The 26615-nt window shown below is 33.3% G+C and overlaps 1 protein-coding gene across 1 annotated transcript in view; it reads left to right on the plus strand.

The window, feature by feature from the left end:
• LOC129234177 (protein O-linked-mannose beta-1,2-N-acetylglucosaminyltransferase 1-like) overlaps positions 1-26615 on the plus strand; it is a 128606-nt gene that overhangs the window by 74234 nt on the left and 27757 nt on the right. The window contains exons 3-10 of the mRNA XM_054868089.1: positions 274-491; positions 2561-2657; positions 2807-2940; positions 5654-5719; positions 11847-11960; positions 22278-22395; positions 22860-22958; positions 25879-26006. Coding sequence (XP_054724064.1) covers positions 339-491; positions 2561-2657; positions 2807-2940; positions 5654-5719; positions 11847-11960; positions 22278-22395; positions 22860-22958; positions 25879-26006 — 909 coding nt within the window. The 5' untranslated portion in view covers positions 274-338. The remainder of the gene's footprint in view (positions 1-273; positions 492-2560; positions 2658-2806; positions 2941-5653; positions 5720-11846; positions 11961-22277; positions 22396-22859; positions 22959-25878; positions 26007-26615) is intronic.

The raw sequence follows: 26615 nt of genomic DNA on the forward strand, positions 1-26615 counted from the left end.
TTGGCCACTGTTGGTGATATTTAGACTATAAGTAACTATTGAATCACATTAAAATTGCCAATAATGGGGAAATGACATGGAGTAAAAGTAAATAATGTGATGCACAACACATCAGCTCGTTTTCATGATATTTTTGTGGCATTGGCAAATGGGTGCAGTCTTAACTACCATGGTCTTGTAGATGCTGCTTTACTTTTTGCATGTAATATTGATAGCTGTTCATTGTTTATTGTTATTATCAATAGTGATCACTGATTTGGAATTGCTTTGCAGAAAATGAATCGGCAATCTGCATGCGGGCCACTGCGCTGGCATCTCACCATGAGTGAGCATCCTAAATGACTCCTGGATGCTCCATTATGCGAGCGCAGGAAGGCTGGAAATCCAACCCCCGAGTACAGCCACTTGTGCCCAGAAGTGCCACTCTTTTCACTCCAGTCATGTACCTACGTCAAGTGCCTCCTCGAAGGTTGCTTTCCAAGTTGTTCCAGGTACTTCGTTTAGCTCATATAAAAGACTTTGTTATGTATAGTTATAATTGTATGTACTTGAGACCCTCGTTTTACGTCAGGGTTGCATTCCACGAAAATGCTGCATAAATTAAGACCTAATAGTGTTAAAATAGGTTCCAGGGATTGAAACAAATTTTCTTCTGTCATGTGATAGATAACTTCATAATAAGCTGAATGTGTAATTATGTCGATATGTATGTCCGAAGTGCATGAAGAAACCATGATGTAAGTTTAATTTTTTAAATGAACTTACTTTTATAAACAAAATTGTTGGTTATGATAGTATTTTGGCATTCATTAATCATTTTATAGTGTTCTTTGTAGGGCATAATTGCATCCATAATTACATCACTTCCACAATGGTATCTTTCTTCACAAACAAATCAGAAAGATCGTTTGCTTATTGTAAAGGAATGTCTCAAAAATATATTATAATATTATGGTGCTAATCTGTAAACATGCACTCAGTACTTTTGTTCTTTTGCTCTTGGTGAAGTGTGGATGCTGGTGATGTCATCATTCAAACACATCAGTATTATGCATGGTCTTTCCCAAATTGATTGCGGTTCGGTTGTACACAATGGCTGTTTTTTATTTTAAAGAATGGTTCTAATAATCCTTCCCTCATATTGTTTTTTCTTCAAAGAGATTGTGAGGAAAAGAGTAATTTGAAAATTTAGGAAGTATGTTTCATATAAATGCTTTTTTATGTGCTTGAAATAATTTTGACCATTCTCAACAAATATTGTAACGATCGCGTATTCACGATTTAAAATAAAATAAAAATTAAGAACCAACCAAATCAATGGCTAAGGTGTGATACCTCATAACTTGTACTCTTTAATATTGAGTTACATTTCGATGGCTACACCTCATAGCCATCGAAATGTACGCTTAGCAAAAAGAAGCTTTTATAAAGTTAATCTTTATAAAAACTGCCAAAAGGCAACAATGACAGGAAGTAAGTTAGATAGTTAACAAAAAATATCATTAGAGAAATTAATTAAAAAGGTATGATAGTTAATTTTGCTACTGGCTGAATTAGACAAAATAAAAGTGCAATTTAAGTTTGAAATGTTACTTTTTTTATGTTACAGTACGAAGAACAAAGTGAAGAAATCTGAAATCTATATTAAAATAATTTCCGAGGGGGGTATAGCAGAAATTAAGAACATTGGTAATGTTCAAGAATTTGCCATTTATTACTACTTTGTTTTGTTTTAAATTTTAAGATAGTTTACAATGTTGAACAATCTTAAAATGTGACATGTACTGTTCACATGTAACATGTACTGTGTAACTTCTTTACTAATAATAAAGCTGAAAGTCTCTCTGTCCGGAGGATGTCTGGATGTCTGGATGTCTGTAGGATATCTGTAGGATGTCTGTGACGCGCATAGCGCCTAGACCGTTCGGCCGATTTTCATGAAATTTGGCACAAAGTTAGAATGTAGCATGGGGGTGTGCACCTCGAAGCGATTTTTCGAAAATTCGTTTTTGTTCTTTTTCTATTCCAATTTTAAGAACAAAACTATCATACGATGGACGAATAAATTACGAAATTATCATAACGTGGAACCGTAACGTGGGCACAAGCCAATTGGCGAGAAAATTCACTACACATCATTTGTGAATATACAGGCGAACCAAAAGACCTTTTAATTTGCTATTACGGGCGAAGCCGTGCGGGTACCACTAGTAAACACTTGAAATATGACAGATGCTTATTGCTGTTTATTTAATTCATCTAACTTAAAGTTTCTGGATTGCTTTTTCTTCTCATTGTCTAAGCTTGAAAAATGTTTTTTAATCAATGGTTCATGTATAACAGTAGTTATGTAAAGTAATATAAATTAAGAAAATTCATTTACTTTCTTCAAATAGTGAAGAAAGAAGTTCTATTTTTGATGTATTTAATATGTCTGCTTTTGTTTTGAAAAGCAGGAAGAACTAACTATCCAACAGAAATATATTTCAGTGATTAATCTGAATGTGTTTTACACAATGTTTAGTTTTAACAGTTCTCAGTTACTTTTTCTTTTTTCCAGTTCCTGCTTTTAGTCGTTTTAATGATTACTGTTGTTATAAATATCCTGTTCATTTTGGACACAAGTCGAAAGTTGCAAGAAGACTCTCCGTCTTTAGGTATTTGCTCCAATTACTTGTTTTGTAATTTAACCTTCTTGCTATATATATAACTCTATAAATTTTCAAGTTAAAGTTCTGCAAAAGATTTTATCTGTAATCGTTTATTGGTTTTGTGGTCCTTCACACAAAATTATTTAATTTTTCAGGCGATTCAGATGGCATAGGCGGAGGCGAAAAACGCCACAACAGCTTTAGATTACAAGAAAGTTTGCCAAAAACATTGACTGTAGAAGTTCTCTCAAGTCAGTCAAAAGTATCCGTTTCAGTTGATGGTACCACTGTAAGTACTTTTTGCCATTCTGTTTGACATAATATGAAAAAAACTTAATGATATGCATGCTTAAAACAGCGTTCAAACCAAAAACTTCAGCACCCAGGACACCTGTAGGGGTGGGTGCAAAACAAAGATGGCACTCACCAAAAATTCTCATAAAAATGAGGCCAGCAGCTCTTAAGTAATATCTGTTCTCCATAAACATTCCTATTTGCATGCTCCAAAGAAAGTTCAGATATCTGTTTGTAAGTTGGAAACTCCTATCTTTTGTGAGTCTTGCTTCTCTATTCATACTTGAAACATTTTACTGCAATGGGAGCAATTGTGCAGCTTTTCTCTTTTTTTATCAATCATTTTTAGAAATGTTCAGCTAGTAATGAGATATTTTCGCTTATATTCTCTAAGAAAGGGAAAAGGAAAAAGTTTAAAACAGTTATATGTGTAAGAATGATATTTTACTAGACTTTTTGAACTCTCGTCTCAATCACCCCTTATCAAAGAAAAGTGATCCAGAAAGTCCCCATTAGACTAAGGATACCACAATCCCTAAAATTCCCATCAAAGTGAGGATAACAGTACCTTAAAATCGTCATTAAAACAAGGACAGCTGTTCCGAAACAACATCAGTAGTTCTAAAAATCTCATTCAGTAAAAAGACAGCAGGTCTGAAATATTTCCATTAGAACAATGAAAACTCCCTACAAATCCCTGTTACAAGGAAGGCAGCAATCCCTAAAAATATCAATTAGCATAAATCATTTTAGTCATTTGATTGCAAACCAAATAACCCTCTATCTTGTGAGCTCATTTTTGGCTTAGTTTGCTGAGTATGGAAGTTTGCCTATGGATAGTTGCCAGACCTAACTACTTTAAATAGGAAGTGCTGTACCAACCGATAACATCCATGTCCTGCAACACAGAAGGCTTTGAATCTACTGACCAAGCCATTGGATTACTTTAAAATAAAGACAGCAGTTTCTAAAAACTTGAATCGGAATGAGTCCTAAATGCTTAAGTAACGTCAATTTAAAGTATTGAAGGTTCAATAAAAAGCTAAATATTTTCTAATTATTTAAATAATCAACTTCTTCCATCATTAGTTCTATGTGCTATGACAATTACTACTGTACTATTGATTAAAACAGTCAAAATATTAGATTTAACATGGATAATTATGTGCAAACATGCATTAAAGAGTGGAATGGAATAGCTAAAAATCAAATCAACATTAAAAATGCAAAACGCAATAAGAACTGCGAGCATATGTTTTGAGGTTGCAAGAAATACTTTATTTTCAATGCTAAAGAAGAAAGAAAAAAAGCTTTTGATTGAAAGACATCTGGCAAAAGCTAAAATTCTTTTCATCCATTAATTCTCCTATGAATTATTTGCTATTTGTGCAGTTTTGAAGTTGTTTTTATAATTTTAACCTCAGATACAGGTGTAAACCATTTTCTTTTTCAAGGCTCCTGCTTTAACACAGATTGTGCTGATATTTGTTTTAGGACAAGTAAAAAAACTTTAATTCATGCCCAGTGGTATATAAATGTTGATTAAATCCTTGAACTAGGAAAGAAGGACTAAGAAATTGCAACTAGATTTACTTTACTCTTACCCACTAAATTTAGAAATAAAAATATGCCTCTTAATCTAAATTACTCTTTTGTGTGAAACAATTAAAAGATGAAAAAGCTCTTCAGATTTTCCTTGCCAAATGTGCAATTCATCCTGCTTAAAACTATATGCAAATTTCTTGATTAATTTACACAAAATATAAAATTTCAGTATTTTGAGTTTTAAAAGATTTACTTACCAAGGATTAAAATATGCTTTATACCGTTTGTGGTTTAATTTAGATATTTAAAGCTTTTTATTTTAATTTGTTCTTTTAGTTTATTACTACAGTAGAGAACCAATTATCCGGGAAGTTCGGGACCATCGCTATCCCGGATATCTGAATTTCCCGGTTTTCTGGATTGCTAAAAAGCACTATTGGCCGATTGTTTGTAAAATTTAAATTACTATATAATAAATAATTAAGCATATTAAAATAAGAAGAAAACAGTTCAGAAATGCTTATGAATATCGAAATATAAAAAACTATTATTGTGAGAATAATTTAAACACTAAAAAACTTAAGTTATTCATAATACATGAGACCCTCACATTCTGTTTGGAAAAGAAAAAAAAAATCCACCACTTTTCGATGTTTTAAAACGAAAGAAAATGAAGGGAAGGGCAAAAAATAAGTTTTTGAACCTAAATCTGCAAATTTCTACTATGTGTATAAAAAAAATTCGCTTTCTATGCGACAATATTCATTTCCTTAGCTATCAATTAGAATAAAACACGAAAATTTCAAACTTACGAATGTACTTTTTAGTTCAAGAAAATATTTCGGAAATTTTGACCCGCATAAAGGATAACCATTTTAAGTTAGTGTTTGCAAACATTTTCTCGAGTTATGCGTGAGTAATATGTTGTTTATTAAGAAATCGTTCATATTCTTTTTGGTATTTCAAAAAAAGAAAAAAAAAAGCTTAATTTTTCAAAAATTGCCAAAATTGCTTATTTAAAAAAAATAACGGGAAAGTAGGGAAAAAGTTGCCGGTTTTCTGGTTTCCCGGTTTATTGGTTCCCGGATAAAAGGTTCTGCACTGTATTTATATTATTGCAAGCATTTAGTCATGATATTGCTTAAAAACTGATGATGTTCTAGATTCTGGAAGATGCAGAAGACAATAAAGGAAGAGGAATACATGTACTAGTCCTAAACCAAGCTACAGTGAGTTGAAATAATTATATGCCTCAGATATGAACTAAACTTCACTCAACTTTCAAGTGAATTAATTGTCAATAAAATAAATAATAGTAATAATAATAATTAGTACTATAGCTGTACTAAAGCATGTATTTGGTCTGTATATGTTCCTAATAATATTAGCATTCAAAATCGTGCTAAATGAAAAGCTTTAAAAATATAGAGCACAAAAAGATATTTTGAAAGTGAAATTCAAAATAAATGTAACAAATTTTGAAATGAAATAATAATGATAACTTAGAATAGCAGTTTTACGTGTCAATTGTAATGCTTATTTTTGTTTTAGCAATGGATAACTCTACATTAACTTTAATAAATCTCATGATTTTGAAAACAAGTTAGCAATCTTGGGTTTTTAAATGCTTTTCTTAATTTACGTTGTTAAAATTTAGGCTCAATATCATTTAACTCCTATTGATGAAGTTTTACTACCCAATTTCAGCAAACTAGTGAAACTCAGTGGCATCGCAACAGGGGGGTGGGGGATCTGCCCTGGGTTTCACCTGTCTGGGGGGGTGACACCCAAAGTGGAACTGCAAGTTTTTGAAAAAAATATGTTGCTAAAAAGCAGTTTTAAGACCACAAATTCGAACCCTAAGAACCCTCACCCATTTCTATTTGCCTTTTGTACATTAGCTTTCTTAAAACTTTGTAATAATACAAATGTAGTTGTTTCTAGAAATTGCGTCAATTTTATGTTTGTTTTCATAAAATTGTACTTTTTTTTCTTTTGCATTTTGTTTGGGGGGGGGGGTGGCACCACAAATTACCCTACTCTGGGTGTCACCCCTGCTAGGTACACCTTTGTGAAACTGCTCAAATTTTCTTTTTGCACAAGGTTTCAAAGACTTTCTCTCCGTATGACTGTACGATAAGATTCCTTGGTTAAGCTGAACTGGTACTTCGTCGGTACAGAGAGTGGTTGCCCCCTTGGTCCATATTCTAATCTCTATGCGCTTTGCACTATGCCAAGCAGGGTCTCCTGCGTGTAGCAGTGAACGAGACTCACAACAGCAGGTCTTCTGGCAAACAAGCATCTCTCATGAAGTCTAGTGAAAACAGTCGATATTGAAACATATATTCCCTTTGGCCACATATAAGAAGTCACCGAGAAAGCGGAGAAGCTGAGACATTCCTGTACACCTCACTATGTTGGACCAATGGCGATCTTCTATGGCCATAGCATTCCTTGAGTGACCTTACACATGCCTTCTCTCAATAGATCCAGTATTGTGGAAATGTCTGCATAAGTTGCACACTGAGCATTAAATTGAATTCACTACAAACCTAGTCTTGAGACTATCCTTAGTAGAGACGTACCGAGTAGCACTTTGGCCGAGTAGCCGAGTACCGAGTACTCGGCCTTTTATTACTCGGCCCGAGTACCGAGTTACCGAGTACTCGGCCTTTCACTACTCGGCCGAGTTCCAAGTACCAATTATGTTTTAAGAAGAACCACCGACACACATGTGATGAATTTTGAACTTATTGGAATAGTAGTATAAACCTCCTTGTCCATATAATAGTTTTTAAAACTAAATTGCTGCTGAAATTTAACTACGCATTATATATATACAATTTTGTGTCAAAAATTTTACAAAAAAATAATTTTTTAAATTAAAAATAAATAAATAAAAGGTATGATTAATCAAGTTGGAATTAAAACAAATTACAGTAAAATCCCTCTAATGCGGACACTAACAGGACAAATTTTTTTTCTGCAATATAGAGGTGTCCGCAGGACAGGGGTTTAATAATGTTATTTGCATTGGAACTGGGGAATTAAAAATTGTCCGCATAAGAGGGGTGTCCGCCTTTGAGGGGTGTCCGTTAGGAGGGGTTTCACTGTATACCAATCAATTATAGTTCTAATCTGCCAAACATAAATCATTTTTAAAAGCAGATAAAACAAATGTGCAGGAACACTCCAGACACGTGTTTCTGCCCCCCCCCCCCCCCCCCCGTTACAAGGAACGTCTTTTTCAGTGCATAACATGTGAGCTAAAGAATGTAAGGACATTCAACAAAAAAATACGACTTTTGTCGGATGCCTTTAAATCTACGAGCCCCCATTTTGTGCATTGAAAAAGGAATTCCTTGTAATGCCAAAACGCATGTCTGCAGAGTTTCTGCACTGTACTTTTAAGGTTGTTTTATTTTTTAAGCAAAGTTATTTTTACATTTTTTATAACGAATTTTTGTTTGTAGCAAAAATCCATTTTTAATATAAAAATTCCATGTTTTCTATACTTACATTTTTTGCATAATTTTTAATAAGTTTTATTAACTTTGGGGACATTAAAATAAAGATTTATTCCATTCAAGCATTACAAACTTCATTATTCTCAAAATTTAAATTTGACTTATAAATTTTAATTGTAAATGATTGCAAAATATAATGCTTGCTCTTTTTTTATAAATTTAAGTATCTGTCTTGGACAATATTCAATTTTTTGCAACTACTCGGTATTGGCCGAGTATCTGATCAGAATTTGGCCGAGTACTGAGTACTCGGCAAATTGGCCGAGTAGGCCTTAGTACCCGAGTAGTTACCGAGTACTCGGTACGTCTCTAATCCTTAGTCTAGCCTTCCCACAATTCTCTACCTCAATCAATCATTTAAACGTTGGTAGTTACTTATTTTTACTGTTAGAATCAGAAAATACTGATTGCTGCAAAAAAAAAAAACCAAGAAATTAGCCGAGGGTGTGCTAGCAAACAAGTTGCGTAATGCTCATTATGTTGAGCGCTTACAATACCAAGCCTATTCCTATATTGACTCCACTCCCAGACACATGTGCGCTTTGATAGTCAAGTTACAAGATTTACATCTATGTCTCGAAGCAGTGGTTTTACATTTCGCTCATTTCTTTCGCATGAGGTTCGACAAAATATGCATTCTCTTAATTTCAAACACTAGTGTATATATTTTCTTCAACAGAAAAATATCTCAAGCAATTACAATAAATTTAATTTCAAATATGTTAGAAATTGCCTTCTGAAACTATATTTTTGTCTTAAACTTTAAAAAAAAAAAGATTTAATGTTAAAAATCCTTTAGGGTTTTCACAAGGGTATTCACAAGGTACATGGGGGAAAAACTTTTTTCAACTAATCTTTTGTGGCACCACCCCCCTAAAATGTGCCAATCCACCAGAAAATGTGATTTGCAAAGTTTCAAGTCATTTCGATAATATTAACACGTGCTGCAAAGAGGCTAAAGTTACGAAAAATGGCAATTTTTGGCAAAAAATCGTAGTTTTTCATCGGTAAAACCAAAACTATTCATTCTAGAAACTTCGTTCTGGTCTCATTTTATAGAGAACTTTCTTCTCTTTAAGTCTAATTTCATCTAAATTCTTGTAAAAATTCATTGAAAATTATTCAGGATTTTTCAAGTCAGGTCGTCGCTAAAACCTCAAAATCGCGTAAAAAGAATGAAACATTATAATATAAATTGTATTGTTTCTTTTAGTTAATGGTTGTAACCCCCTTACAATGTTAAGCTATCAGAGCAAAAACAGCAATATTATCAGAAATATATGCAGTGAAATCCCGTTACAACGAATACTGATACAACGAAATATCTGTTTCAACGAAAGAAATTTTTAGCTCCAATTTGATTTCCATACGTTGCTTGAATTTCATTACTACTAAAAACCTCGTTACAACGAAGAAAATTTCTGGTAATTTGAAGTTCGTTGTAACAGGATTTCACTGTACTATAGTTATGTCTCTAAAACTCAAAGCCAAAACAAACAACTGCGTAAAACTTCTGAAATTAGCTGTAGAGGCCATAAATACGGAACGTTGCTTTCCTCCTCGGTGGTCAGCGGCTAAACACTAGCTTAAAAATCCCAGTCTTGCAAGGGTTTTCAACCCCCCCCCCCCCCCCAGAGAAAGGAAAAAACTTAGATTCCCAGGATAGTGGCCTGTGTTCTTAGATGAGGACTTGTTAGGGCTTTCGTTAAAATGACAGTCATTTTATGGCTCCTTTCTTCAGTACAAATCTGCGTTTTAGGAGTACAGTTTGTTAAAGAAAAAGTTTTTGTATTCAGCTAGTTGCTTCAACATCTTAGAAGTTGGTTTGAAAAGGAGTTTTGATTTGCAAAATGGGTACGTCCACTGGTCCTCAACCAGATATTTTTCAGGATGAATGATATTGATAAGAAGCAATTCAAAGCAAGTATAGAAGATTCAAAAACAAAATAAGCAATCAAGGTGAAATTCCAAGCTTTCTTTTTGAGAAATGAAAACAGTAGCAGATTAGGGATGCCTATAAGAAGTTCATTCCACTTTGCTTAACTTATTTAGGGAGTTTTTTTCCAAACAATGTTACTTTTCGAGTACCTGGCGCTATTCATCACACAAGATGGATGGCAAAGGCCATATGACGTAGTGAAAAGCAAAGGGATGTAAGTGGACTTTTTAAAGTTCCTTATAAAATGCGTTTAAAGTGCAGATCCTAGGTAGACTTTCATTGAACTGCTTTTCTAAATCATGCAATATAACAGCCCCTTCCAGAGCTACTAGTACCATCTCTTGCCCCTAAGCAGAGGAGACGTTCCCCTATTATTTGTAATCATTATCTCGAAAATTTTAATTTCCGCAATTACATTTCTTTGCTTCTCACTGCCTCATATATTCTTTAAAAATGTATCCTCTCAGGGATGAGCTTTCCTTAATCGATTTAAAGATAAAAAGTATTGAAGATATTTGGTTGTTTATCAACAATATTTACGGAAAAGTACGGCTAATTGTCTGCGATCCAGCTTTGACCCCCAACCAAGATCTACAGTTAGTAAAATCTTTGGTTCAATACAAGAGTATTTATGAAGATGATCTAGGAACAGAACTACCTAAAATAATTAACCATTTGTGGTCCCTGAACTCAGACAAGGTTGCATTTCCCTTTTTTGATGATACTTTAGGGAGAAAAATAAATTATCAAAACAAAGAAGGCTGCAAAATTAAAATCCGAAGTAGGAGATAATGAAGATGGTTGTGATGATAGGGATACAAAAGCACAGCTCAATCTTAAAGAAGCTTAGTTTATTGGACAAAGAAGTAGATTTTTTTCATTTCTCCTCCAACTTTTTAAGATATACAATTTTTTAAAGAGATTCGAAATCGGTACATAGTTTTTAAATACTGATCTTGATGAATAGTGTGAAAACCAATATCATATTAAAGCTAAAAAGATAGTAAACAGTTAAAGGTTGTCAATGGCACAGCTGAAACAGGTGTAAAACTAATTTCTAACTAATGACAATTTCTATTACAAGTTATGTTCGAATGCAGGCACATTTTTCCATTCATCAAAATCTGTCATAATCGAAGCCATTACCACTTTAACTTCTCAATGAAAAGTAATAACATAATGATGTATAATTTGACAGTGTATGCAATAAAAATGCATTATTTTTTCTTTTCTTTTTTGTAATTTGTAACACTGCTTTCTCTTCTGAACTACTTAGTTCCTTTATTTTAAATCAGTAATTTGTCGCATTTAATATTTAAAGTACCTCCAACTGAAGCCTTTTTAATGGATAAATTAAAATTAACCAAGAGCAAATAAATGTAATTGAAGATTGTAGTGCTTTTAGGTATTTGCATGAAAATTCCTTATTGATGATATCTTCCACGACCTGACCTGAAAAATACCAAGAAACGTTCTATAAATTTTGTTTAAAAAATGGATAAGATAACTCATCACGAGAATAAAATTTCCTATAAAATGAGACCAGAACGAAGTTTCTAGGATGAAAAGCTTTGGTTTTAAAGAAGAAAAACTAAGATTTTTTGCTAAAAATAACTGTTTTTTGTAACTTTAGCCTCTTTGCGGCATGTGTTAATATTATCGGATTGAGCTGAGAATTTGCAAATCATGTTTTCTAGTCCATTGGCACATTTTAGGGGGGTGCCGAGGAAGAAATTCGATAATCGATTTTTTGTGACCACCCTAGTGTAATATTCTGAAATATTTTCAAAATTAATGGATAAATCATTAGAAAAAACTAATCAAATCATTCAATATTTTTTCTTTCTTAAAAAATTGGGTCTATATTAATTGTTTCTTCCTCTAAATTAGGGCAGTGTGATGGCCCAACGTATGTTTGACACATATTCTCCGCATGAAGATGAAGCAATGTCTTTGTTCCTCAACATGGTCTCAGATGGAAGGATTCTCATTTTTACTATTAAAGTAAGTCTTTTGATTTATTTATTTATTTTTTTTTTAACTGCAGTTAAAACCTGCTTGAACGAACCCTAAGCGGACTGGCTTTAGAGATCGCTATATAGCCCAGTCAATAAAGGTTTCGTGTCGCAACAAATTTAGGGAAAGCTAAATTTTTGCAGGTTGTTAATACATAAAGTATACACTAAAAAATACAAAGTTCCGACCCCCACCCCTCTTGCTTTCTCCCCCACCCCCCTCCGAAACATTGCAAGAGCAGTACTGTGATTATACGTTTTTCGTGTTGCAACTAATTAGGGGAAAGCTGAATTTTGGCAGGATGTTAGTACATAAAATACACTAAAAAGCCACAAAGTCCCGACGCCCACCCCTTTTGCTTTCCCCTCACCCCTTCCGATACATTGCAATAGCGGGTACTATGATTATACACATTTTGTGTCGCAACTAAGTAGGGGAAAGCTGAATTTTTTCAGGATGTTAGTACATAATGTATTCTTTAAAGAAGTACGAAGTCCCGACCCCCACCACACTTTCTCCCCCCCTCACCCCCTCCAAAACACTGCTAGTACTATGATTGTACGCTTTTCGTGTCGCAACTAATGAAGAGAAAGCTGAATTTTGGCAGGATGTTAGTATGTAATGTATTCTTTGAAAAAGTGCAAAGCTCAGATCCCCACCCCTCTGGCTTTCCTCCCCACCCCTTCCGAAACATTGCAAGAGCAGTACTATGATTAACGCTTTTCGTGTTCCAACTAAATAGGGGAAAGCTGATTTTTTTTTCAAGATGTTAGTATACTAAGTATACACTAAAAAAACTCTAAGTCCCTACCTCTATTGCTTCTCTCCCCCCCCCCCCCCGCCCCGTCCGAAACATTGCAATAGCAGTATTATGATTATACGCTTACAGCTCGAAAACTAATGATAATACTGGAGTATTCCTTTTTTTATTTCTCTTCTTACAATATTATAAACCAGTGGTGTCCAACCTACGTCCCACGGGTCACATCCGGTCCATGAAACTGATCAGTGTGAACCGTTGTTTTGCGAAATGTTACAACTGGAGGACTATGTAGCAACTAGTTTCTAAAATACAGGTTGCATTCAAAAAAAAGGCATCAAGTTATTATAACTACAATTTTTCTTTTATAAGGGGTCATTTAACAGTTTGTTGGCTTGGTCTGAAATATTGTTACAATGCATTCCACTACAGTATCCACACATAGACGTACAATCGAACCCAGTTTTACGACAGCTACAGTTTGTAACACAATGTTTTACAGTTGCAAAATATTAGTAGGAGAATTTCACTTGGAGCAGAGAGGTTATTGTCATGATCTTAGGAATCAGTCTGTTGCTTGAAATATATTTCCAAACCCATTCTTCTGCTGGAAGGTTAAAACCTAACCAAGTTTGAATAAAGGTTTTTGAAAAGCAAGTAATCACAAAAATGCCCCTTAAGTCCACTTTTGATTTATCAAAACTTCCACCAACTTCAGACGTCACTCGACAACATCTTTTTAAGGTTTCCACCAGAGTTTTTAGGGTCAACACCAGATTTAAACTTGGTTAGGTTTTAAACTTCCCCCAGAAGAGTGGGGTTGGCATTATACTTCATGCAACAGACTGATTCCTAAGTTCATGAAGATTACCTCTGCTTCAAGTGAACTTCTCCAATTTGTATCTTGCAATTGAAAAGATTATGTGTTTCAAACTTTATCTGTCGTAAAGCTAGGTTCGATTGCACGTGTATGTGTGGACACTGTAGTGGAATGCACTGTAACAATATTTCGGACCAAACCAACGAAATATAAGAAGATGGCCCCTTATATATAAGACTGAAAAATAAAAACCAAAAGTAATATTAAACGTTAATAATATTCGCTGCGAGAAAATAATCAGTTCAAATATACTATTCCTGATTTATTTAAAGCTTAAATAGTTAGCCAAGCATTAACATTATTTTATAGACTATCGCCGACACAAACGAATTAAAAACTTTAAGTGAACGTCATTACATTATTGATCCATTTCAAGAAAATGACTATTATCATATTATTATCTATAAATTTTGTTCAAACATTTCTTTCCAAGATGTAATGATAAAAAGCTATTAATTTTTTGAAGTTATTTTTTGTTGTGAGATTTCAGCATATGATTAAGTTGGTAAAATGGTAAAACTGAGCTATCTACATAAAAAGTGTATGTTTCATAATTTGTGTATAACAGCGGTCCCGAACAATGTTTTCAGAAACCAATTTCTAAATACTTGGCTAACAATTTGTAACATTCAGGGTTCGTACGCTCCGGGAATTCCGGGAAAACCGGGAATTGTCAGGGAAAATGACACTGTCAAAAATGTCAGGGAAAAGTCAGGGAGTTTTCAAATTTTGTCCTCCAAAAATTTTTTTTCCATTTTTTTTTCCCAAGGAATTAACTACCATGAGATCTAGTCTTCGTTTTTATTGTGATTTCACGAAAAAAATTGTAAATTTTTATCTAAACCGACGCTGGCACTTAAAAACTGCGATCGAGAAATGAACGTTTTTTTTTTTTTTTCACAACGAAAAATGCGCCAAAAGATCGAAGATTTTCTTGCATGGAGTCAGTGAGGGGAACGCATTTCTTTCTACTGCCTAAAGTTTTAGATGGGTTGCCACAACATTCTATTCGGTTCAGGGTTCGTACGCTCCGGGAAAACTTGGAATTATCATGGAAAATGACATAGTCAAAAATGTCAGGGAATTTTCCAAATGTGTCCCCAAAATTTTTCTTTTCCCCAATTTTTTCCCAGGGAATTTGGTTTTATGAGATCTAATCTTCATTTTTATCGATGTATTTAAAAAAAATTGTAACAATTTTAAAGCAATGAAAAAAGTGGCGACCCAAAAAATCTTCAGCAGCCGCCATTTTTGGCTCTCAGTAGTTCCCAAGGGAAAAAAAATCAGGTGAACAGCAATTATGTACAAACTCAAAAGGAGAGAAGACAATTTACTGCTTCGGAAGCACAACCTGTAGATGGGAAGATCGATCGGGGAAAATAGTTTTTTTTTTTTTTTTTTTGATCGGAAAATCATTTCAGCTACGTGTGAAACGCAGTCGCCATCTTTGGTCATTCACAAGATAGATGTAGATACGATCCTAAAATGCCTAAGTTTCTAAAAACAAAGCAGAATTGGATGTTTTCTTTAATTGAAAACTGATGAAAATAACAAAAAATGGTCTACAAATTGTTTTTCTATTGTTATTTAAAATAATTTTCTTGAGAAATAAAAAATTTTGTTCTTAAAACTTAATCTTATCCTCACTGCCTCGGACGCAAATGTGATAAAAACTTTTCAATGAATTGTAGTTTCATGAAGATTAATTATTGTTTAATTGTCTTCATGCGACAAATTAAAAAAGTTATTTCTTATTTTTGGGCATAGCCGTCATATTTGGTCATTCCCAAGATGGAAGTACACAAGACTTTTTAAGTGCCTAAGTTCCCGAAAACGGCATTGGATGTTAATTGCAATGCAAACTATTGAAAACAACACAAATTGTGCCTTTTTTTTCCGGATAATTTGTAATTATTTTCTGGAAAAATGCAAAATTTAATCTTTATAACATTTTTTTGTTTTAATTGATTTAGACTCTTATGTGCTAAATACTGACTATTTTGCTTTTATTGTATCCTTTTAAGGATTATTAATTATTTATTACTACTTTTATACTACAAATCCAAAAATCTACATATTATTTTAAATTTTTCACTTTGTCGCAATATTTGATCGTTTGCACAATGGAAATAGACTTAAACTTCCAGAAACAGAATTGGATGTTTATATCAATGAGTAACATTGAAAATAACATTAAAATGTGCAAAAAGTTGTGAATTTTTGAAAATTAACTAATACTTTCTGGAAAAGAAAATTTGAAATTTTAATGTAAGCGTCCTTTAATATGTGAAAAAAAAAAAGATTATTGGCATTGGCCTATGATCGGCGGATGTTGATTTTTGTTACTATGCATTACATGGTATGCCAATTGATGCAACAAGTTAACCATATTTATACTAAAATTTAGCTTTGCGTTTTGCTCAATATGTTTTGTGTAACCTACTTATTAGGGTGGAGCTTATTTTTCAACTATGAAAATATTAACCTCTTACCCTCTCATTTTGTTCCTTTGTATGAAAAAAAAATTCAGGCCATATATTAGCACATTTAAAGATTATTTAGAGGTAGCTCAACAACTGTGAAAATTTTAACATTGCGGGATCTTTTTTTTTTTTTCGAAAAGCAAAGATTGCTTACTTTTCCATTATGTGTATTTGTTTTCAGTATTTTATTTTTGCTTCAGTTTTGAAAGCAAAATGACTGTAAAAGCCACAAGATCTAAAAATGACTTGTATCTTCTTGGTGGGTCAGTTCCAGAATTAAAAGATGGAAAATTGCCATCCTTGCGTATGGCTCTGGGACATTTTTTGCATCATCATCTTGAATTGAAGAAAACCGTAAGACAAGCTTCAACTCTGACCATCACAGAAATTGCCAAGTTTTGGCAAAAAGCTAGAATTCCTATGTGAGACAACCAAAATTGTCAAATGAAGCTTGAAAAGCTGTATAAAGAATGGCAGCTTTTGAGGAAAAATAAAGCTTGATGTTCATCAACACAGCAAGGTAAGGAATCAACTATTCTCTCTAAACTAGAAGATCTTTTTGGTGTTGCTCATGCTGATGTTTTACGGTAAAGCAGTCTTACAAGAAGACAAAGACTTTTTAATAGCCCAAAGGAAGAAAGGTAGGTGTGGATCAATGTTAGGAGTTGATAAAAAGCTTGATATAAAAGAGAAAAAAGCTCTTGAACGAGAAACAAAAGCAAATGTCCGAATACAGCAACAGAAAATTAAAGAATTAAAAGATTCTATAGTGGAACTTAAATCATCTACTGATACTGAAACTGATAGCAAATTAAGCTCAACGGAAGAAGGTAAGAAAATGGATATCACAGAACAAGCATCAAAAAGACAGAAAAGGAAGAGAGGGAGAAAAACTATAGTTACTCCCCAACTTCCTGCAGCTTTGGACAGAACAAAAGTGTCAGACCGAAAGGCTTTCTATATCATAGCAGAAACTGCAAAAAACTTAGGATTCAATATCAATGAATTTTCTTTAAATAAGGACTCAATTCGCTGTCAAAGAAGGAAGGAAAAAGCTCAGAAATATGCAGACATAAAGGCTAAGTTTCAACCTAACGCCCCTCTAGTTATCCATTGGGACAGCAAATTCCTGATTCGTTGCAAAAGATAAAGTGGATCGCCTGCCTGTACTAGTAACTGGGAAAAGAATTCACCAGCTACTTGCAGTTCCCAAGCTTCCATCTGGGACAGGTGAGGCAAAGGCTACAGCAGTATTTAAAGCTATTGAAAGCTGGGGAATATCAAACAACATACATGCTATGTGTTTTGACACATCCAGTTCAAACACTGGCAGTAACTCGGGTGCATGTGTTCCTTTTGCGTGCAGGCATCATGTGTTGGGACTGATTATAGGTTCAGTGTTTCAAGTGTGCAAGGGAGCCACATCTTCTCCTGAAATTCCATTATTCAAACGTTTCAAGGAATTTTGGAGCTTCATTGACACCGACCAGTACGAAACTGGAATTTCAATTGACGTAGTTGATGAACTGATAAAGGATATAAAAGATACAATTGCTTATGCAAAAAAATGCATGGAAGAGTCTTATAACCAACTAAGAGGTGATTATAAAGAATTAGTTGAACTTGTGCTTATTTTCCTCGGAACTGCCCCTGTTAGAGGTGTTAAATTTATGCCGCTTGGAGCCATGCATCACGACCGTTGGATGTCGAAATGTATTTATAAAAGTCTCAAAATCTGGATGTTTAGATCCCAATTCAAGCTTACATCTAAAGAAGAGAAGGGATTAACAGCTGTATGCATTTTCATTGCATGTGTATACATGAAAGCATGGATATCAGCACCAGAAGCTGCAAGTGCTCCATACAATGACCTGTTACTAATGAAGTCTTTGATTGAATATTCGGCTATTCATACAAATATCTCGAAAGCAGCTGCAAATAAGTTTTCCAACCATTTATGGTATTTAACAGAGGAACTAGTTTCGTTGGCTTTTCTTGATAGTCATGTCAGTGCATATACCAAGATAAAAATGGTCAGTGCTGTGATATAACCAAAGAAAATTCTAAACAGAGGAAGATTGATCTTCAAACATTTGAGAACAAAAATTTGGATGATTTTGTAACAGCAAAGTCTATATCACTGTTCCAGGCATTAAACCTGCCCGTAGATTGTTTTTCTGTTGATCCAGCATCGTGGGAAATAAGAGATGACTACAAAGAAGCCAAAAAAATTATTCAAGCTTTAAATGTAGTGAATGATCATGCTGAACGTGGAGTGTCACTCATTCAGGAGTTCAGTGGACTGATAACATATGATGAAAGGCAGTTGCTGTTTCTGCTGCAAGTCATCGAGAAACACTGCAGAATATACCCTGACAGCAGGAAAGTGACTTTATCTGGGACTGTTTCAAAACAATAACTTGTTTCCAGAACAATGCCAGGTGCATTTTATAACCCAGAAACCACCTTCTTTCATGTCTCAATTGATTTACAAGTGCTACGTAAATAAATGTGTAACTATCACTTTTTGTCGAAATTTTCTCTATGTAACAAACTTCAAGTTCATTGAGCTACCTCTAAATATCAAAATTTTTCATTCAAACTTCATATTTAGCGGTTTTTCATCAAAAGGAACAAATTAAGAGGGTAAGACCTACAAAAATTAAAACTTTATTTTTTCAGTGCAAATAAGCTCCACCCTACTACTTATAAGAAAATAAAAAGTATTGTAAACCAAAAGCGGATGCTAAAAGGTTGCTGCAGGACTACAGCAAAACGCTATAATATTACGCGTGACATCAAAAAAAAACCCTAAAATAAGTTGAAAGTACTCTGTTTTCAACAAATAGTAAACAAATTAAAACAATTTTGAACAAAATGTTTAAAAAAAACTTAAAATTTTGACAGAGAAAACAAAGGAAAAAAATGTAAGTTTTTTTTTTTTTTTTTAATCTAAGGGGAGAAGTTTCAGTTCTTCTGCATTGCTACTTTAAACAATTTTAATTATTTTGAAAATATTACTATTTAAACTTAAATTTTTAATGAAGCGAGTAACCTGGAATTTTCTAAAAAAACAACCTGGAAAACCTGGAAAAGTCAGGGAACTTTTTTTAACCAAAAGTGTATGAACCCTGAACATTGTCATTAATTGTTATGACAATGTTACAAATTGTCATTATGATAACATAATGTGCTCTTCGAGTTGTAACATTTCACAAAACAAAGGACAACACGGATCAGCTTCGCAGGCCGGATACGGCACCTGGCCCTTAGGTTGGGCAACACTGGTTTAAAATATTGTTAGGAGTGGAATAAAAAAAGGAACACCCTGATAACATCATAAATTTTCAAGCTGTACGCGTATAATCATAGTACTGAACTGATCAGTGTGCAATGTTTCGGAAGGAGAGGGGGGAGCAGCAAGAGGGGTTGGGGTCGGGACTGTCTAGGTTTTAGTGTACACTTTATGTATCAACATCGTGCAAAAATTCAGCTTTCTCTTAATTAGCTGCGAAAAGAAAAGCGAATAATCATAGTACTGCTCTTGATGGTCTAAGTGTTTCGGAGAGGGGGGGAAGCAAGAGGGGTAGGGGTCGGGACTTTGTGTTTTTTTAGTGTTTTCTTTATTTACTAACATGCTGCCAAAACTCAGATTTCCCTTAATAAGTTGCGACACGAAAAACGTATAATCATAGTATTGCTCTTGCAATGTTTCGGAGGGTGATGGAGGAGAAAGCAAGAGGGTTGGGGGTCGGGACTTTGTATTTTTTTAGTGTATACATTATCTGCTAACATCCTGCAAAAATTCAGCTTTCCCTAAATTAGTTGCAACAAAACCTATTTTTTTACCTTCATTGACTGGGCTAATAACCGAGGGCTCGTTTCATCCGATTTTTGATAAAATTTCCGCTTTTACTAAGATACTTTCATAATGAATGTGTCTTTCTTACATGATATTTCTATTAGCGATTAGGCTAAAACTGAACAAAATATCAGCCTGAACTTTTGTACGCAGTAACAAACAAACTGTAGAAATGAATCTTTGTACTTATGCATACTATAGGAAGAAAAATGTTATTTTCAGTTGCAAGCTTTTGGATTTTATGTACATTTTGCTAATTTTTCTGTCAACTACAGTAGATCCTCGTTTTACACGGGGGTTACGTTCTACAAAAATGCAGCGTAAATTGAAAACGCGTAAATTAAGACCAATAGTAGTGTTAAAATAGGGGTTTGGTTCTGTAGATCAAAAAAAATCTTCATTCTAGTGATGACAAATTATATAAGTTTAATGTGTACTTACATCGATTTTTATGCACAACATGCATAAAGAAAACATAAATTAATTTCGTGTTCTGTTTATAAGGAGGAGCTGGCAATGATAGTTTTTTGGCAGTCATTAAGAATTTTTCTCTAATTATTTGCAGAGCGTTAACGCATCCATTACCACTTGTGTCATTTCCATGATAGAATCTTCTTTCACTAACAAATCAGAAAGATTATTTCTGTTGTCTAGGAATGGCTCAAAATTTTCAATGTGAAAATTTTGGTTGTGTGTCATCGATGCCGATATTCTCATTGGTTTCTTCCTCCTTTGTCACTCCTAAAAACTCTTCTTCCAGTGAGCTCTGAACTGTGTGAGTTTAATAACTTTACATCTGGATTCCAATCGCATAAAATGTCTCCAATGGTCCAAGCCCGATTATTAGGATGCCAAAACGCAATTTATTACGCATAATCTACAATCTTTAGAAGTTTGGATTTTGAAAGAGGGGAAAATGTTATCTGTTTGCATTGCCACATCCACGTAAAACCGAAACTCATCCACCTAAAATAAAATAAAATAAAGGTGTCAAATCTTAAACCTCGTACAATCAAAACCACGTAAAATAAACCCGCATAAAATAAGGGTCTGCTGTATTACAAGATTCTACCAGGTACTACATACGGTAAGTTTACAAAGGAAAGATCTCGCAAAGCGAGAATAGGTTTTCGCTGCCTTCCAATTTCAGGATAAGTTTAAGTTAATCCTCTGCAGAAAATTTTTTTGACTTGCCTGATTTTGTCATGGTTAGTGTGAAGTATATCACAAGTGAAAAGGGGATAAATACTGCAGAAGATGGAGCTTGCCTATGGAAAAATTGGTAAGGAACATATATTGGGCAAATGCTATGGAAGGCTGAAAGTATTAGAAATTTTTTGATCGCTATAGTTGATTCTCTTGTGTTTAGTGATTGCAAGCATTGAAAATACATTAACAACATGAGATTTCAGTTGGGACCATTTAAAAGGTTCGCTCCAACCAGGGAATCGCTATATCCTGGGTTCGCTGTAGTGGGGTTCAACTGTATTCAATTTAAAATTTATTGTTGGTAGGAATTTAGAACTTAATTCAGATAATATTGTCATCAAAATGCAATAAGGTTTTGATAAATAGTTGTTCATGAAGTATTTATAGAGCTCTTTTTCTTTGTATTTTACCCTAAAATAACTTTAAAATAGTCTAACAACTATGAGATGTGAAGAAAATGAAAAGCTTAAGCTTTTTTCTAAGATTTTGCAAATGATTCTATGTTCTAAAAGAAGTGCAACTTTTTATGTTCTTGCATAAAATGTTTTGATATTGTGTCATTTAAAAGTTAAACAAGAATTTTTTTTTTAAATATTTAATTTGCATGAAAATTCATCTAACTTAACAGTAAAAAACGTTTCCCAGTGATGATAACAAAATAATAGCAAAATGAAACAGAAAAATTCCATTCCTGCAAATTCACATTTCAGTGCAAATGCAATGGAAGGGGAGTGGAGTGAGCAATCTTTCTGAGACTTTTTTTTTTCTTTCAAACTTCACAGCATTTTATATTTTCTGTATGGTTTATGGAAATTTACTACTTTACAATGCAAAGAGGGATACACTATGGAAATGCTCATTTTTGAATTGTACTCTTATTCACATTTTTTCAAGTATAAAATTTCTGCTTCTTTATATTTGACACTTGCTGGTCTGGCTTTATATCTGTTTTATTTCCTCTTAGAATGAAAAATTGCAAGTCTTTTGAGTTTATGACTCAGTTTATTACTTATCTTTAATGAGAATGAAAAAATTACTAGTTTGTGTATGCATTTCCATCTATTTATCTATATAATGTGTGTATTTATTCTTTATTGCTTTCCTCCTTCAGGATGAAGGGACGTTCCAGATGAAGCAACCTGCTAGGGAATTATTGAAGCGGTTAGGCAGCAAAAAGGCCCATGTTATTGGCTGGAGAGATATGTGGGCCATGGCAACTCAAAAGGGAGGTAAAGTCATATTCATTATTCTAAGTTGCCACATGATTTCTCACAAACTAGATATGCAGAAAATAATTTACGTTTGGTAAATCCTTATTTTAGAATTAATATTCAAGGTAATGAATAATGTTATAAGTTGATTATACAAATCTATTTCTGTCTTTGAATTTTCCCTAGTCCTGTTTGGCAAAAGATGTTACAATATTTATGGCTTGGTTGTATGGAAGGAGATGTCTTTTTGCACTGCACTCATGTGGTGTTCGCCAATGGTGCTCATGTAATTGTATTTGATTCAATGTTTATTTAATTGAAATCTTTTTTTTTCTTATGGAGGAGTTGGTTTTTGAAAGTTTTAAGCCACACATAGTTTTTAAACATTTATTTTAAGTTTTGAAGTTTGGTATGCTTTATAATTGAAAGTAGTGTTATATTTTCAGAATTTATCAAACATTGTTAACTTAATTTGTTTTTAGGAAAACTATATGGTGAAAATTACAGTAAAAGTCCTGAATTTAACAGTTGGGGAGCACCTGTTTTGTTGAGAGTTGAAGTTCCTTTAGTTCCTGTGGAAGGTAAACTTTTTTGTTTATAGTTACTCTTGCGAGAAATGTGAATTTCTTATACACAATTGAATAAATCAAGTTTCTTCAGTTTCTTTTCCGTTTTTTCATTCAGAATTTGGTTTCTTCGAAAGTGAACTTTAGCAAGAATGCATTCTCATCTATTTTAACAATTGCACAGGATATTCATTTGTTTGTTAAGCTAGATATAGCTGCAGTTATTCAAAAACACATAATTTGTTGTATTGAGTTTTTTTAACTCAATACAACAAATTATGTGTTATGATTGCATATACTGTTTATGTACTTTATGTTTCTAGATTCTAGCATGCGGAAAATTAATACTATTCATGTGAGTAATTTACGAGCTCTATGCATTTGAAATAAACAATAAAAGGTGCAAACTTCTTTTTCTTTGGCTTGTCTAGCACCTGAATTTTTAGAATTTCCTTTCTCTATAATTTCAATTCAATACAAGTATTTCACATCATGTAAATAAATTTTAATATTTTAGTAGTATTAAATCATTTATGAATTTTTGCGAGTTTGACCGTGGTTTTAGTTATTTTACTTTTATCTGCATTTGAAAACTTTCCTACAGGATGACTGAAAAAGTGTTGAACAAATAATTTATCAAACAATTATTTGTCCATTTGTGTAGCAAGGAGCTGAAATTTGTTTTTACTTTTGTTTAATGTGTGCTTTGAAACAATATTTATATAAATTGAAACTTAATTTTCAATGCCATTAGGTATCGTATCAAGTAATTTTTACTTTGCTGCTGTTAAAAATGTTTTACAGAGTTCATGGAGCTAACTCTGATTTTATTTCCAAGTGGTCGAGTCATATGTCCCTGAACTAGATTGAAACTAGTAGGCTAAATGAAGCAAGTTGAAAAACCATTCCTTTGAATAGCTCATATTTGACATATTGATTGGTTGTACTTGAATCCCAGATAGCTTTTTTCGTTTGGACTGATGGACAATATCTTTGGCATTTCCATTGCTTTCTCCATAGCATTGCCAAGCTCATGGAAGTAATGAGGGTAATACTTCTGTAAAATGCTTCTGATTATAATAATCTTGGTCGATTTTTATACCAGGATCAGCAAAATGCAAAGAGGTTTTGCCAGTTGTGGTCACAGCTGCCTATACCATGACAGATGCTGGTTTTTGTCATCTGGAGACTTTTCGCTTTGCAAGTATGTCTGGGAACATAATTTGTGCCCACATTATATCATTTTAAATATTCTCTTCCTAAGCTATTGTAATTCAATAAGATTTTGTGTCTGTCTGTATGTATATTTGCATCAAACAAACCATTTCTGCTATGGGTTATTATAAGTTATATATAGATCAATAACGGTTTATTTGAACACTTTCATATGCTGTATTTTCTTTGGTCATGTAACTAATTTTAGGTGAGTTTTGCTATGCTAAATAGCTTTATTGTAACCTCACTTTTAACATTTTCTTGAACTATGGCCTCATTTACATGTGTTGGAATAAAAAAAGTGATTACATATATATTAATGAAGTATTATGCTTTTCAGCTTGCTGTTTTTCGCTTTTCTGTGCAGTTCTGCTATTATTTTCTTTCAAGGGCTGTTAATTCTCTGTAGATGCAAAAGGAAATCAAAAGCAATTTCCGCTCTGGTGTGGGATATGGTATATTTTATGAATGCTTCTAAGCTTCTGCTGTTGAATATTCCATTTTCATTTGAAAACAGAATATTATTTTTTTTCTCATGTATAAATAGTTATGAAAAAATTAAAAGAATACCCCCCCCCCCCCCCATTTTATTTTCTCTTGTGTATTAAATCTATATTCATTGATATCTTTTCAATTTCATCCAATTGCTCATCTACCAATTACATTCATTACCATTGGCATATTAAATATTAAGTGAAATTAATCAGTTTTTTATACAGCTCCAAAATTTTGATTCCCCCTCCCCCCAACCCCATTTCTTGTTAAAACATTACTGTACAAAATATGGAATCACACTGAACATTAAATAGAAATGATTTGCTAAGCATGTTTGACTTTATCATATGGAATGGAAGAAAGTTATATTTGTGTTTGATGCAAAATTTTGATTTTTTGAATGAGCTGTTCTTTGTTGGTTATCTGTTCACAAAGTAAACAAAGTGCAAAAAGTGAAAAAATTCTATCCGTTTTAATCATGTTGTATGCTTATGTATGAAATTTCGAACTAAAGCATAGAGAAAATTTTGTGTTTCAGTTTAATCGAATTCTGTTAGTTATTTAGAAAAAATACAACTTCAATATCCTTTTTCAGTCATCCTGTAAATTTTTAACTATACTAATTCTCACTTCCATTAAAGTTTTATTGATATGAAAAAAAAAAACAAATTACTGAGCAATATGTTCTTTTTTCAAGTCACAATTATTGCTTTAATAATTGATATTAAAGAATCAAATTGTATGGTGTCAGACTATGTGGGTGTATGAAAACTTAAGTATATCATTCCCATACAAGATAAATCTCTCACTTCAAAACTTAGGTTAGTAAGTTATAAGTTTTGTACTTGAAAAATATGCTGTGGTCTGAACATGTAAATGTTAAATACTCCTTTAATACTTGCAATACATGAGAAACTGTCTGTAATGCAAAATGTTAAAAACTGATTAATGCATCGGCATATGCTCACTATACACATTTTAAGTTGTTACTTAGCTTCCATCGTATGTATTAATTTGCATGTTAGGGAAATATCGTCGCCTGAGAGCAGCAGTAGGATATCATACTGTTTTTCTGGGATTAGATGTCTTACTGTTGCTCTGAGTCGACGATATGTTGAGCTTGGTAAAATAAATGTTCATTTTTAAGATGTTTTTATCATATGTATAGTGTAATGCTTTCTTTTGATTCTTCGTCATTTCAATCAATGTGTTCACTTTTTTGTAGAAAGCGAGTGTGACTGGGCAGACAATGAAGAGAACACTCGACGTAGGGGCTTTTGTAACCACATTGAAGGCTATGGAAGCGTTTGTAGCTGCGTAGATCCAGCTCCTCTTTCATTTTCTCCAAAAGATGTAAGAATACTTTTAAAATGCATTAATTAGCCAGAAAACCAATTTTGCCATAAAGTCTTGAACTTTTTTTTGAAAGTTAAAGTTCAGGCTCCTACATATGGGCTTGAAACTGGATATTAAACTATTGTTCATCTTAAGATAAACAAATCACTTTGTGCTGAACAGTAAAGTAAGAAAAAACAACATCAAAAAGCACAAATTGCAGATTACTGCAGGCATGTGTTTCAACGTTACAAGGAACACTTTTTTCAATGCAAAAAAATGAGCTTATATATCTTTTGTCCAATGTCTTTTCATCCATAAGCTTATATATCTTTTGTCCGATGTCTTTTCATCCATAAGCTCACTTTTTTGCATTGAAAAATGCGTTCCTTGTAATGCCGAAACACGTATCTGCAGTAATTGATGCTTTTTGACGTTATTTCTTACTTTATTGTTCATCTTATTCTTGATGCGCACGTGTGTGTGTGTGTGTGTGTATTATATTTTCCTCCTTTCTTTCTTTTTTCCTATTGAAGTACTTCATTTGTGACCTAAATCAGGTCGGAAAATAATACCTTGCCAATCTGCCTCCTTAAGTCATCTGCAGTTCCTAATAAAATTGAGTTA

Source organism: Uloborus diversus, chromosome 1 (assembly GCF_026930045.1).
Source record: "Uloborus diversus isolate 005 chromosome 1, Udiv.v.3.1, whole genome shotgun sequence".
Taxonomy (NCBI): domain Eukaryota; kingdom Metazoa; phylum Arthropoda; class Arachnida; order Araneae; family Uloboridae; genus Uloborus; species Uloborus diversus.